Consider the following 16,059-nt stretch of genomic DNA (forward strand, 5'->3'; position numbering starts at 1 on the left):
AAATACTTGTAGATGAATATTTATAGTAGTTTTATTTATAATCACCCAAAACTGGAAACAACAGCCCACAGGTCCTCCAGTAGGATAATGGATGAACAAACTGTGGTATATCCATAACATAGATTATTGCTGAGTAATTAAATAAAATGAACTGTTGATACATACAAAACATGGATGAATTTCAAAGGCATTAGGTTAACCAAAAGAAAGCTTCTCAACTGGTTATAGGATTCCCTTTATAAAATATTGTGGATTCCAATATCCATTTATATGATTCCATTTATATGAGAGCCATTTAGAGGATACTGTGCAAAAGTTCAAAAGCTTCACAATGCGTAAGACTTCTATTTCAGTTCCCAACTTCTGTAATTCATCCAACCAGATCATTCACTGATGTAAAAGATTCAATGAGGAAAGAGGCTATGGGGAAACAGTATCAAACATTTCTGGCGGAGGGGCACCTGGGTGGCTCAGTCAGTTAAGTGTCCAACTTTGGCTCAGGTCATGATCTCAGGCTCAGGTTTGTAAGTTGGGAGTCCCACATTAGGCTCTCTGCTGTCAGCACAGAGCCTGCTTCTGATCCTCTGTCTCCCTCTCTTTCTGCCCCTCCCCTGCACTCTCTCTCTCAAAAATAAACAAACAGTAAAAAAAAGTTAAAAAAAAATTTCTGGTGGAAATGCAAAATGGCACAGTTCCTACAAAGAGGAATTTGGCAATATCTAACAAAATTACAATGTATTTATCCTTTGACTTAGCAATCTCTGTTCTGGGAATTTATTGTAAAAACATACCTCCAACAAAAAGAAAATCCATATGTACAAGGTTATTCACTGCACCCTATTTGTATTTGCAAAGTATTGGAAATTACTTAAGTGCCCAAATACAGGATATTGGCTGGCTAAACTATGTACATACACATACTGTGCAGCTGTGAAAAGAATAAAGAAGATCTCTGTGAACTGATGAGAAGTAATTCTCAGAATATATTATTAAGTAAAAATGGCAAAGTACAAAAGAGCATATATAGTTTACCTTTTATGTAAGAAATTAGGGAAAATACAAAGCATGTATCCCAAATGTTTTTGCAAAAAGAAATATAAAGGATAAACCAAAAACAAGATGTAGGGAGACAGGTGAAGGGACAGGTGAGGGAGTCAACTTCTCTCAGTATATCTTTTTTCATGAGTTTGACCAAGGGAATCAAGTTAAAATTCCATATCAAAAATATATTGATAATGTGGGGCACCTGGGTGGCTCAGTTGGTTGAGCGTCCAACTTTGGCTCAAGTTATGATCTCATGGTTCCTGAATTCAAGCCCTGCGTTGGGCTCTGTGCTGACAGCTTGGAGCCTGGAGCCTGTTTTGGATCTTTGTGTCCTCCTATCTCTCAGTCCCTACCTCACTCATGCTCAATCTCTCTCTCAAAATAAATAAACAGTAAAAAATCTAAAAATATATATATTGATAATGTTTTCAAAAAGGATGCAGGGGGGAGGGAACTAAAACTGGTAACAGAAACAAACTCAACTCTATTCCAAATTAATAAAATCGCTGAAGGAAGAAGAGTAAGAACTAATCGAAGTAACTTTTGAATAGTGTTCTTTGACCATATGCTCATATACCCTTAAAATAAAGGGAAAAAAACTTGCAAAGGATCTTGAGTAAATATTGTTTGTTGTAGTGGGACAGTCTAGTAATTCTGAAGATCTTTTGTGTATATTTCAAGGGAGAGTAAATGAATGTATATCAATGTTGTTGGGAGCCAGAATTCTCGATGTAGAAGAGATAAAAATATAGAACATAAAAAGACAAGCAAAGACCCTTAGGGGCTAGACTAGAATTGGAGGTGTGATATTTCAAAAATTGTTAACAGGGGCGCCTGGGTGGCGCAGTCGGTTAAGCGTCCGACTTCAGCCAGGTCACGATCTCGCGGTCCGTGAGTTCGAGCCCCGCGTCGGGCTCTGGGCTGATGGCTCGGAGCCTGGAGCCTGTTTCCGATTCTGTGTCTCCCTCTTTCTCTGCCCCTCCCCCGTTCATGCTCTGTCTCTCTCTGTCCCAAAAATAAATAAAAAAAATTAAAAAAAAAAAAAAAAAATTGTTAACAAACACGCGCGCGCGCACACACACACACACTTCTAGCCCTGTTGAAATCTGCTGCCAATCACTGCTGTTACATTCATTCATTCATTCATTCATTCAAGTAGGCTTGACACCCAGCATGGAGCCCAACACAGGGCTTGAAGTCACAACCCTGAGATCAAGAATCAGACACTTGTCGATACTACCCAAAGCAATCTACATATTCAGTGCAATCCCTATCAAAATAACACCAGCATTCTTCACACAGCTAGAACACACATCCTAAAATTTGTATGGAACCAGAAAAGGCCCCGAATAGCCAAAACAACCCTGAAAAAGAAGGGGCACATACACCCCCAATGTTTATAGCAGTACTATCAACAATAGCCAAAGTATAGATAGAGCCCAAATGTCTACTGACTGATGAATGCACAAAGAAAATGTGGTATATATATAAATAATGGAATATTACTTGGCAATCAAAAAAATGAAATCTTACCATTTGTAACAATGTGGATGGAACTAGAGTATATTATGCTAAGTGAAGTCAGTAAGAGAAAGACAAAACATCATGATTTCACTCATGTGGAATTTAAGATACAAAACAGATAAACATAGGGGAAGGAAAGGAAAAATAAGATAAAAAGAGAGAGGCAGGCAAACCATAAGAGACTCTTAAATACACAGAACAAACTGAGGGTTGCTGGAGCTGGGTGGGGTGATGGGCTAAATGGGTGATGGGCATTAAGGAGGGGACTTGTTGGGATGAATACTGGAGTTATATGTAAATGATCGATCACTAAATTCTATTCCTGAAATCATTATTACACTATATGTTAACTAACTTGGATTTAAGTTGAAAAAGAATAATAATAAAATTATAAAAAATAGAAAAAAAAAGAATTACTTAACTGACTGAGCCACCCAGGCGCCCCTTTATTTATTTTTAAATTTTATTATTATTATTTTAAGTAGGCTCCATGCTCAACGTGGGGCTTGAATTCATGACCCTGAAATCAAGAGTCACTCATTCTACCAACTGAGCCAGCCAGGCACACTGCCAATCATTATTTTTCAATACCATTTTCCACTCATAGGAATTAGGGCTTATTGGGAAAGTGGCTAATTCCACTTAGGGAGTAGGAGAAACCTAAGATGAGCTTAAAACATCTTGTGCCAGAAACTAATAAAGTGTTAAAAAAAAAAAAAAAAAAAAAGAAGATATGGACATTTAAAGACATAGAGGATAATTTGAGAAGATTTTCACTGGTTAAATCCAGGACAAACTGAACATGAAAATAAAAAGAACTATAAGATTTGTAACCTGTTGAATAAGAAACCATGAGTTTATAGTGATAATAAGTAAATAAAAGGGGTGAAGTGGAAGCTCTTCACTGCACAATAGAAGGCTAACTACTAAACACGGAAGGGATAATAGAGTTAGCAAACACCATTTTGCAACCATTGGAATAAAAACCGATCCAGGCAAGAATTATCAATGAATGCTAAATTTAGAGGATGGGGGAAATTTGATGAGAAATGGAGTATCTAGCTAGTTTCAAAGTATCTCCCCACATATTATTTATTACAAAAGTAAAAACAGTAATTATACAATGGAGAAATTGGGAAACATCTTATGCATGTGAACAAAATTTTTTTAAGTTTATTTATTGAGAGAGAGAGAGAGAGAGAGAGAAAGAAAGAATGAATGAGCGGGGAGGGGCAGAGAGAGAGGAAGAGACAGAATCCTGAACAGGCTCTGTGCTAATAGCACAGAGCCTAACGCAGGGCTCAAACTCATAAACCACAAGATCATGACCTGAGCCAAAATCAAGAGTCAGACACTTAACCGAGTGAGCCACCCAGGTGCCCCACATAAACAAAATTTAGTAGAACCAAAACAAGACTAAAGGACACCCTGCATCTCCAGGTATATATTCTAAGAAGGATACAGTTATCATTTATGTATGATATCAGCCAAAACTACATAAGATGGATCTAGTCACAAGAACCCAAATTAAAGGATATTGTAGAAAATAACTGGCCTATATTTTTAAAAAATGTCAATGGCATGAAAAACAAACAAAGCTGAGGAAACAGTTCCAGATTAAAAGAAATTAAGCAATTTTGGATTCGATCTTGTAATGGGAAAAAAATGCCATGAAAGACATTGTTGGGACATTTGACAAAACTGGAATAGGGATTATAAATTTCATAAGGGGTGCCTGGGTGGCTCGGTTGGTTGAGCGTCTGACTCTTGATTTCAGCTCAGGTCATGATCCTATAGTCGTGGGATCCAACCCGGCTCAGCATGAAGCCTACATAAGATTCTTCTCTCTCTCTCCTCCTCTGCCCCTCTCCCCTGCTTGTTCCCTCTATAAAATAAAAAAAAATTAAATTAAAAAAAATTTTTTAAGTATTACAGTATAGCCAATGTTAATTTTTCTCAAGTTTATAACCATACTTTAGATAAGTAAGAGAATATTCTTGTTCTTAGGAAATGCACCATGAAGTACTACAGGGAAAGGAGCATGATGCATACAGTAGATTCTTAAAGAGCTCAGGAAATTATAAAAATATTTATCTAAGGGCACCTGGGTGGCTCAGTTGGTTAAGTATCTGACTTCAGCTCAGATCATGATCTTGCGGTCTGTGAGTTCAAGCCCCGCATCAGGCTCTGTGCTGACAGCTAAGAGACTGGAGCCTCCTTCAGACTCTGTGTCTCCTTCTCTCTCTGCCTCCACCCCTCCACTCTCTGTCTCTCTCTCTCAAAAATAAATAAACATTAAAACAATTTTTTTTAAAAGATATCTATCTATCCCACAGCATATGGGATAGATGGATGGATGGTAGGTAGACCGATAAAGCAATCACGGTAAAACATTAAAAACCAGCAAATCTGGGGGGTGCCTGGTTGGTGGAAAGTGTAACTCTTAATCTCAGGGTTGTACATTCATTCAAGCCTCGTGTTGGGTGTAGAGATTACTTTAAAAAATAAAATTAAAAAAAAAGCAAATATGGGGCAAAGGGTATACAAAAGTTTTTCTGCTATTTTTACAACTTTAAGTTTGAAATTATTTCAAAATGAACAGTTAAAAGAGTTCTCATTTTTATCTCTCTCTCACTATATGCCTCACTGTATATATTCCCAGTGAAACATATATAAGGTACCAAGTCTTGGATATTTTAAAAAGAGATTTAGTTTATTAATTTTTACTATTTATCATTTCTCAGTTTTATAATTTGTATATCTTTATACTATTTGGCTGGGAAGTTTATTATGCTTGTCTCCTTTTTCTTATTAATAAGGATTCATCATTTTCATCTAAGTACTGTTCTTACAGAATTATAGTTATTTTCTATATTTTTTGGACACTATCAAATTATGTTTCAAATGTTTTCCTTGGCCCTATGCTACTCAAGAAAAGACATTTCAAATTTCCATGTGGCTAAGTACCATTTATATATTGTTTTTGCTATTCATTTCTAACCATATTACATAATAGGATGAGATGTTCCACTCTATTGCTTTTCAAAGTATGGAACTGAGAAAAGGATTTGTGTGTGTGTGTGTGTGCGCATGTGTGTGCGCACCCACGCATATGTGTTTAGAAAGAGATTTCCTTGAACTTGAAATGAAAATATAAATGAACAGAAAGAAAAAATGAAGAACAGAAAAAATGCACACTTTGTGGTCTATTCTTGACCAACACTTTACCCCAGAAGTTATACACCATGGAATTAAACTCATTTATGGGAAGAAGGGAAAAACAAATAAACAAACAAAAACAGAATACATTTTGAAACTTTTAACAGAAAAGTTTCTATAGAACAACACATAAAATATTTAAGTCTAGTTTAATTAGAGGCTCTTTTTAGTGTTAATTTCAATCTCTTAAAGAGATTTTTGTACATTATGTTCCTAATGTACAAAAATAAAGATTTTATATTACAGTAAGATGTCTTTTATCAGTTTGGTATAAGACCAATTCAAATAATAAAGAACAAAATCTGGCCTGCTACTGGGGAATAAAAAACGTTATTTTTTTGAAAAACACCTTATTTATTATATACTTTGCTTTGCCCATGTTGAGATCTTTGCTCTATTTTCTTTTGGCTAGAGTACCTCCTTGGGTAATTTCCTCAGAAAGTATATGCTGCATGGCCAGAAAATGTCCTTTTTGTACTTAATATGAATGCTATCTTAGCCTGGCACCAGATTATTGACTCCTTGATCTTTTTCCTAATATGTACATGTTCCACTTTCTAAATTTTACAACTACTTCCATGCCAGTCTAGTTTTTTTCTTTAGAAATAAATGGCTCTTCCTATCTTGAAGCTTTTCTTTATTCTTGGGAATCAGATAATTCATACACATAGGACTGTCTTAGTTTATCTTTTTTTTTTTCAACTTGGTAAGCTATTTCCGTCTGTGTAGTAAGGTCTTTCTTCTGCTCATGGAAATTTATTTCCAATTTGTTGCTTCAATTTTTACATTTTTGTAACTCCATTTCCATAATTACATTTTCATATGCCACAAAAGACTAGTATTCACATATTTTTTTCTCTTATCTTTCCTCTGTATCTCTTACCTCTTAGTTTTATCTTCTATTTGTTTCCTCTTCTTTGTTTTTAAATTTTCCCTGATTCCTATTTGGATTTTCAGCACTATTTTTTGTTTTGTTAGTATTTCTTTTTACATTTTACATATCTTGGTTTTGTTCCTCAAAACTCTTTATGTTTTCCAGACATTTCTTTGTAATATTTTCTTTCATCCCTTTAAGTTTGACTTTTGTTGGTGTTATTTTAATCTTCTGTTTCTCCCATCCTCTCTGCCTGCATAGGAGCTACCTGTTGAGCTTGGTCACTCCCATTCAGGGCGCTATATGCTCCTACACTGTGCTCTCTTTCAGGTCAGGCTTATGGGGTTATCAGGCAATGAGAGGTAGGGGAGTGAACCTTGGCTCTCTGGTTTCTGGAGATATGAGAAAGTATTAGGCCTCCCCACTCAGATTGGAAGAGGGGCAGTGCAGACCAAACAGTACTGATGTCATTTGGTAGGCTCACCCAGGGATTCGCCAGGCCACCTTTCTTCTCCACATGATAAGGGGATTTTCTCCTGGCTCAGCAGGCTGGATCCATAGAAAACATCTAGAGTGTCTTTAGCAGCGTCTAGTATTTTCACCAATAACACTCAGGTAGTGCCCTCTACAGACCCTGGGCCTGCGTTGTCTACTTGAGAACTCAAGGCTTCAATTCTTGCTGGGTTTCACTTCAGCTTCAGCAGGAAGCCACACTTCTCTTCCCCAGGAGGAGAGAGAGAGACAGGATCATGAACTAAGATCCTATTCACCACCAGTAACATGTATCTGTTCACTCCCTAAAATTAGTTCACATGTGAGAAAATGCTTATCTCATTCTCTCTAATGAAGGATATGTTATCTCTCTTGGGAAGATAACCAGAGAGGAATCGGTTTCCTTATTTCTAGTAAATAAGAGTCCTCGGTAATTTTAAATGAGCATGGGGAAGTCTTAGGGGATCGCCCAGAGCAAGCAGATGTGACGTGTAGCAATTAAAAGTGATACTGCTAGGGAAAAAATGTCCCCTGACCTGTGTTACTGGGGCATAGCAGAGAAACATGGCTATGTAATACACAGGCTGTTCATCAATCACAACAGCTAAAAAGTGGAAACAACCTAAATGTCCATCATCTGATGAATGAATAAATAAATTCTGGTACTTCCATATAATGGAATATTCAGCAATAAAAAGAAATAAGTACTGATACATGCCATGACATGGGTGAACTTTGCAATGTTATGATGAGTAAAAGATGGCAGTTACAAGATGCCACATATTGTTTGATTCTATCCACATTAAATGTCCAGAATAGGCAAATCCATAGAGACAGAAAGTAGATCCATGGTAGCTGAGGGGAGGTGGATAGAACAGGAAGTCAATGCCAGTGCATACAGAGGTTTCTTTTAGGGGGAATAAAAATGTTCTAAAATTAGATGGTGGTGATGGTTGCACTGTCCTGAGACATACTAAAGAACACTGAATTTTACACCTCAAATAGGTGAATTATTTGGTTTGTGGATTATATCTCAATAGAACTGTAAAATAAAAGCAAAAAATATTTACATAGACTGTTCTGCAACTGCTTCATCCCCTCCTTAATGTGTCATAGACAGCGTTCTGCATCAATAAGATATACAACTACACCGTTACATGTGACTGTACAATGTCCCACTGTATGGATATACTGTAATGCTTTATTATTAGACAGGAACTTATTTCCAACTGCTGCACTAAACACCTATGCATGTACATGTCTTTGCATATCTGTCCCATTGTTTTCTTAGGAAACAAAGAAAAGAATGAGGCCAAAGGGTCTGCACTCTATAAATTGACATATATTGCCTGCTTGTCCTCCAGAAAGGCCATACCAGTTAATATTCGTCACAAAGGAGGGATGCCTGGGTGGCTCAGTTGGTTGGGCCTCCAACTTTGGCTCAGGTCATGATCTTGTGGTTCATGGGTTCGGGCCCTGCATCAGGCTCTGTGCTGACAGCCCAGGGCCTGGAGCCTGCTTCAGATTCTCTGTCTCCATCTGTCTTTCTGCCCCTTCCCAGCTTGCACTCTCTCTCTCAAAAAAAATAAAATAAAATAAAATAAACATTAAAAAAACATTCATCACAAAGGAAAACAAGAAGAGTTTTTTCTCTATATTCCCACCAATGCTGATCATCATCAAACTACTTAATCTCTGCCAATTACAGGTGACATCAGTTTTTAGATATGTATTTCTTTGATTATTGAATTGAATTGCATTTTTTTTGGTTTTGTTTCGTTTTTTAGTAATCTCTACACCCTGTGTGGGGCTTGAACTCAAGACCCTGAGATCAACAGTCACAAGCTCTTCTGACAGAGCAGCCATGTGACTCTGAATAGCATTTTTTAATAGTTATTTGATTTGTGATATCTGTACTTCTGTCCTTTGTCCATTTTTGTCATTTTTTTTTAAGTTTATTTATTTACTTTGAGAGAGAGAGGGAGAGAGAGAGGGAGAGAGACAGAGAGACAGAGCATGCAAGCTTGGGGAGGAGCAGAGAGAGAGAATCCAAAGCAGGGTCCACACTGCCTGACACAGAGCTCCATCTCATGACCATGAGATCATCACTTGGGCCCTAATTAGGAGCCAGACACTTAAATGACTGAGCCAGCCAGGTACCCCCACTTTTTTTCGTCATCTTTATTAATTTTTCTGACGTATGCTACAAATTGTTCTTACCAAGTTGTTTTTTAACTTTGCTTATGGCATCCTTCTCCTTACACATTCTAATAATTTATATAAATTTATTATTCTTTTTCTTTATGGTATCTGGCCTTAATGCCTAGCCTTTTACTATCCCAGTATAATAAAATAATTCCCTATATTTTCTAGTTCCTTTTATGTCTCATTTGAACAATCCATTCATTCCCTACTGATCTGTAGTCCTATGGCATTCTTGAATTCTTTAAGTGTGGCCTATGAAATCTGTTTATAAGATGACTTACCTAATTGTTGAGCCCATTTTATGACTGTACCAGTGTCTCCTGCATTGCTTTCAGCTAAGCATACAACTTCTTGCCCAATCTTCCACCCAATTAGTGGATAAAAGCCTTAGAAACAAAGAAACAGTATAAGTCAAATATAAATAGATAATTCATCCAGAGATGACTACAGTAGAACAATTTGATTTTCTTAAAAAATAGCAAAGTGGGGGCGCCTGGGTGGCTTGGTCGGTTAAGCGTCCGACTTCGGCTCAGGTCATGATCTCGCGGTCCGTGAGTTCGAGCCCCGCGTCGGGCTCTGTGCAGACAGCTCAGAGCCTGGAGCCTGTTTCAGATTCTGTGTCTCCCTCTCTCTGTGACCCTCCCCCGTTCATGCTCTGTCTCTCTCTGTCTCAAAAATAAATAAACGTTAAAAAAAAAAAATTAAAAAAAAATAGCAAAGTGGCAGGGTGCCTGGGTGGCTCAGTTGGTTAAGTATCCGACTTCGGCTCAGGTCACGATCTCGCGGTCCGTGAGTTCGAGCCCTGCATCGGGCTCTGTGCTGACAGCTCAGAGCCTGAGACCTGTTTCAGATTCTGTGTCTCCCTCTCTCTCTGACCGTCCCCCGTTCATGCTGTCTCTCCCTGTCTCAAAAATAAATAAACATTTAAAAAAATTTTTAAAAATAGCAAAGTGGCTCTGAAGTCAGTGGTCTCACAAATTTCTAACCTCTTAGCCTTAGTTTCCTCAATTGTAAAATGGTCTACCTCAGAGAGCTACTGTGAGAATAAACTGAGTTAATGCATAAAAAGAACTTAGTGCAGTGCCTGATATGTAAAATGAACACTAAACATTAGCTTTTATTATCCATAGGCATGTCTATGTCTCTAGAAACAGAGGAATAGAACCAACTACACTATCTCATTTATTTGTGGAGGTTCCTAAGTAGAAACAACCTGTTGCAATCAATGATCAGATTTTCTAGCTTCCATTTCCCTAGTTACGGGAAAAGGAAGAGCTTGAGGGGGGATGGAAGGTAAGAAAAAAAAAAAAAATATATATATATATACATATATATATATATATATATTTTTTTAAGAGAAACCAAGCTTCTTTATTTTTTTATTTTATTTTTTATTTATTATTTTTTTTTTTTTAATTTTTTTTTTTTCAACGTTTTTTATTTATTTTTGGGACAGAGAGAGACAGAGCATGAACGGGGGAGGGGCAGAGAGAGAGGGAGACACAGAATCGGAAGCAGGCTCCACGCTCTGAGCCATCGGCCCAGAGCCCGACGCGGGGCTCGAACTCACGGACCGCGAGATCGTGACCTGGCTGAAGTCGGACGCTTAACCGACTGCGCCACCCAGGCGCCCCTTCTTTATTTTTTTTAATGTTTACTTTTGAGAGAGAGAAAGCGCGAGCACGAGTGGGGGAGGGGCAGAGAGAGAGGGAGTCACAGAATCTGAAGCAGGCTCCAGGCTCTGAGCTTTCAGCACAGAACCCAACGCGAGGCTCTAACTCACAGACCGTGAGATCATGACCTGGGCCAAAGCTGGAAGCTTAACCGACTGAGCCACCCAGGCACCCTAAGAAAAACATTTTAAAATCTACCTCTTAGTAACCACAGTAGGAGACCATAGCCCAGATTAAGAGATCACAGGCCTCTTAGGGTGTTCTTCCACAATCTAAATTTCTTGGTTTATACATCCTAGGATGTCTTCCATCGAGGAGATCAATTTCTTGGCAATTGCCATTACATACGCATGGAACACTAGTTGAGAATTACCACAAAAAAAAATTTTTTTTTCCACAAAAAGAATTGCTAACACATAAAAAGAAAATTTAGAGGCCTAGAAAGATGTTTTAAACACATATAACAAATTAGGCAAATATTTGGAAAACTGACCAAAATACCCTAATCCTGAGTTTTTCTATAATAACATCTTTCTCATTTTTTATGCTTTTAAGAAGGGAAATAGAAATTAACTAAGAATAATAACAAAAAATATATTACAGAGTGTCCTTAATATAAACTGGGAAAACAGTATCAGAAAAGTTAAATATGAAAATAAGTGATATTTGTCAATAAAAAAGATAAATTCTAACTACCTCCAACAGTATGTTGCACGCTATTTCCAGTATTAATATCCAAAAATGTCCCAGTTCCCATGGTAAGTTTCACGTCTCCAGTCTGGAAGCAGCATTCTCCAAACATGGCTGATTGCTGATCGGCGACCTACCAAAAATGTTCAAATGTAAGATGGCTGGTCCTTAGCAGTGGCCTATTTCACTGTATCCCACTGTCTCCTATACTATATTCTCATACTTCAAAATTTTGTTTTCTTTTTTCCTTTTCTTAAAAAAAAAATCCCTGGAAAGAACAAAGAGCAACAATAAGATAGAAGTCTCTCTAGGGAATGTGCCTCGGGAATTTTTAGTGGGCAATCTACTTTATGATTTTTAAGTGTCACAGGAATAATCTTAGAAATAAAGGTCAGAATAAAAATTGCGCAGAAAAAACAACGAAGATTTTTTAACTTAAAAGCAGTTTCATTCATTAGCCAAATAACTGACCTCACAAATTTCTCTTTTAATGAGTGATAGGTGTATGCTTAATCTAAATACATGTAGGTCGAAACCACACATTCCCAACCATACATTTTTGTTAGAAGAAAAAATATAACATCTTGTGAAAATAATTAAATGTACATATACATTGTTAAGTAGCAAAAATTCAATGGGGTAAATTTTAAAGATCTAATTGGCTTTATTAATTGATGCATGAATTGGGCAGCACCCTATCTAGCAGAGGTGAGCTCCAAAGGGCTAACGAAAAGGATAGTTTTTAGAAGCAGAGAAAAAACGGAGTAAAAAGGAAACTATTGGCAAAGAATCCATTGTTTTAGGCAAGGTCACCTTCCTAAGGGGAACAGAGGAGTCTATCGTTAAACTTCCTAGTGCTGACAAGGAAATTCCCATGTTGACTGGTTAAGGGTTATATTTCTGGGGGGTTGAAACTACAGATAGATTAGCTGTTAAGTCTTGGTTAACTGGCTTGGGACCACCATTTGACGCCTGTGGTTTTCTTTTTAACAGTTTCCTCCCCTTTGATCAGACTCTCAGCTTAACTGAGAGATGTGATCAAAATTTAAAGCATTAGCGCCATTCTCTGCCATCAGCTCCAAAGCTGATCAGTTGTTACTGGTCCTTTGTGTGGCACCCACAGGTCATGATGGTTTTTTTGCTTAATCTCTGTGACATTCACAGGTTACAACTTCAGGTTCACAATTTCTAAGTCAATTGTCCTTTTCATTCCTTTTCTGACATTCCAGTCTTGGGGAGATCATTTGCTTGGTGGTTAGCAGTTAACATGCATTTAAAGCTTTTGAGAGAATACAATATACCAGGGGGATTATTACAATAACTACAAGCAGGATAATTCCCAGTGTTTCGAGAGCACTTCAGAGCCATAGTCCCCAAGACTCAAAACAATTAAAATCAAAGACCCTGCTGAAGAAGTTATTCTTTTAAACCAAGCAGCTTGCTCAGTGATCTTATGTAATTAAATTTCAATTTCCCCAGAAGGGTTAATCCAGATATAGCAGGTGGTGTTGGCCACAGCAGAGGTACCTCCTTGTTCAGCTAAAAGATATTCAGGGGCTATCCTACTATTAAGAACAACTTTGGCCAAAGAGTCTAAGGATCTTTGTTGGACAGCAGTTGCTTTAGCAGCAGATTTTGCAATAATTTCAAGAATTGAGAAGTTCCTGATCATAGGTTTATTTACACTTATCCCTAATAAGGGACGTAGGGACCTACCAAGAGGAATGAATCCTGCATCATAAAAGCCTCCCAGCAGATCCTTTCTAGCTCAACAATGAAACTTCTGGGGAGTTGTCCAAAGAAATGTCTTATTTTGCTTGTGAAAAGTTAGGGGGTCAGTTAGACTTTCTCATGGCCTGAAATAAAAGGTTGTTCTAAATTCCAAAGGTTTACCCCCTTAACAATGGCCTGGGGAGAAACAGATGAGGGCATTTTCTTTCCAGGTCAATGTTACAGTAAAAGGAAGGAGAAGGAGAAAGGGTTTCATGTATAAAGTTTAAAGTCTTGATCCATAGTCTTGGGCAGAAGCAGGATGCCTTGATGTAAGCAATTTCTCTTCCTCATCAATTCGATTTGGAGGTTTCCAGTGTCTGTACAGGGCCTGGTTGCAGGTGGAGCCTTCACAAGCTGAGAGATATGTACTCAAGGCTCCATCCCTTCTGGTTTTGCAGCAGTATCAGTGATCAGGAGCCCTTGGTAAGATTCCTCTTCAAATGGGGCCTGAGAGCTACCTTCCTCTGATAATGTTTCCAGAATACCTAAATCTCCAGGCTCTACATTGTGACCAATAGGATCATTTGAATTGGAATCTGAGAAGGTTTCTTTAACTTGTTGATGATAGGCTTGAGCATAAGATATTAGAGGTTTACAGTAGTTGGTCTTTTTTTTTTTTTTTTTTTTCCAACGTTTTTTATTTATTTTTGGGACAGAGAGAGACATAGCATGAACGGGGGAGGGGCAGAGAGAGAGGGAGACACAGAATCGGAAACAGGCTACAGGCTCCGAGCCATCAGCCCAGAGCCCGACGCGGGGCTCGAACTCACGGACCGCGAGATCGTGACCTGGCTGAAGTCGGACGCTTAACCGACTGCGCCACCCAGGCGCCCCAGTAGTTGGTCTTAATAGCATGAGACAACAAAGGATCAGCAGATGCTTGTATACTGACAAAATTTCAGTAAGTTTTGCAAGGTTTTCGTTAAGGCTCATAGGATGTGCCCTGTGAAATGGGTGCCTCAATTGCTGCAGATTGTGGAAGGTGTGCCCCAAATGGGAAAACGTTTTCTAACAGTTTCTTTGCTACTGTGAGGGCATCACAGCTTTGCAGCAGGGAAAGGCTTCAACCCATCCATAAAACATACAAACAATAACAAGAATATATTGATAACCCATAGTAAATGGCAGTTGAATGAAGTCCAGTTGCAGGTGTTAAAAGGGGCCAGAGCGGGGAGGTCTGAGGCTCTGGGAACAAAATCAGTTTTTCCAGGAGGACCTGACAAATCAGAAATTCCTGGTAAATTGTTTTTGCAATATTATAGAAGTCTCCCTCCCAATGTCTATTCATAATTTGGGTCATCTTAAATGCCCTATGGTGCATGAAGGAATACACAAATTGAAAAATAGTGTTTGCCAGGGAGCTGGGAAGAACTAAGCAGCCATCTTGGTTTTCTGATAGCCCCAACTACTCATTTAATTGGCAATGTTTACCCACCTTAATTTCTCTGACTCAGCACCAGGCTGTTGCCATGTTATAGGACATTAGCATGGCAAAAATCTGGCAATGAGAGGACTTTTTTTTTTCAGAAGCAGAATGGACTTTATGCACATGCACCAAAATCTTACAACATAAAGAAGGCTTAGTATTACTTCTTTTTTAAAAATATATTTACTTAAATTCAAGTTAGTTAATATCCAGTGTAATAATGATTTCAGGAGTAGAATTTAGTGATTCATCACTTACATATAACATCCAGTGCTCTACCCAACAAGCGCCCTCCTCAATGCCCATCACCCATTTAGCCCATCCCCCACCCCACACCTCTCTAGCAACCCTGTTTGTTCTCTGTATTTAAAAATCTCTTAAGGTTTGCTTCTCTGTTTTTATCTTATTTTTCCCTCCCCTCACCTATGTTTATCCATTTTGTTTCTTAAATTCCACATAGGAGTGAAATCATATACTTGTCTTTGACTGATTTATTCTGCTTAGCGTTAACACTCTCCAGTTCTATCCACAATGTTGCAAATGGCAAGATCTCATTCTTTTTGATTGGTGAGTAATATTCCATTGTATATACATACCACATTGTGGCTCTTTTGGGCTCTTTCCATATTATGGCTATTGTTGATAGTGCTGCTATAAACATTGGGGTACATGTGCACCTTCAAATCAGCATTTTTGTTTTATCCTTTGGATAAATACCTAGAAGTACAATTGCTGGGTCATAGGGTAGTTCTATTTTTAATTTTTTGAGGAACGTCCATACTCCAGCGTGGCTGCACCTGTTTGCATTCCCACCAGCAGTGCAAAGGGGTTCCTCTCTCTCCAGATCTCTCCAACATCTGTTGTTGCCTGAGCTATTAATGTTAGCCATTCTGACAAGTATGGTTTTGATTTGCAATTGCCTATGATGAGTAATGTTGAGCATCTTTTCATGTGTCTGTTAGCCACCTGGATGTCTTCTTTGGAAAAGTGCCTATTCATGTCTTCTGCCCATTTCTTCACTGGATTATTTGTTTTTTTGGGTATTGAGTTTGATAAATTCTTTATAGATTTTGGATACTAACCTTTATTTGATATGTCACTTGCAAATATATTCTCCCATTCCATCCAATGCCTTTTAG

The 16,059-nt window shown here is 38.0% G+C and overlaps 1 protein-coding gene across 5 annotated transcripts in view; it reads right to left on the minus strand.

Moving 5' to 3' along the window:
• GK5 (glycerol kinase 5) overlaps positions 1–16,059 on the minus strand; it is a 78,742-nt gene that overhangs the window by 14,979 nt on the left and 47,704 nt on the right. For 4 of the 5 annotated variants that reach the window (XM_058730094.1, XM_058730092.1, XM_058730090.1 and 1 more), the window contains 2 exons: positions 11,728–11,854; positions 9,640–9,744 (listed from right to left, as the gene is read on the minus strand). In XM_058730094.1, coding sequence (XP_058586077.1) covers positions 9,640–9,744; positions 11,728–11,854 — 232 coding nt within the window. The remainder of the gene's footprint in view (positions 1–9,639; positions 9,745–11,727; positions 11,855–16,059) is intronic. The other variant, XM_058730091.1, reaches the window with a different exon arrangement.

Source organism: Neofelis nebulosa, chromosome 5 (assembly GCF_028018385.1).
Source record: "Neofelis nebulosa isolate mNeoNeb1 chromosome 5, mNeoNeb1.pri, whole genome shotgun sequence".
Taxonomy (NCBI): Eukaryota; Metazoa; Chordata; class Mammalia; order Carnivora; family Felidae; genus Neofelis; species Neofelis nebulosa.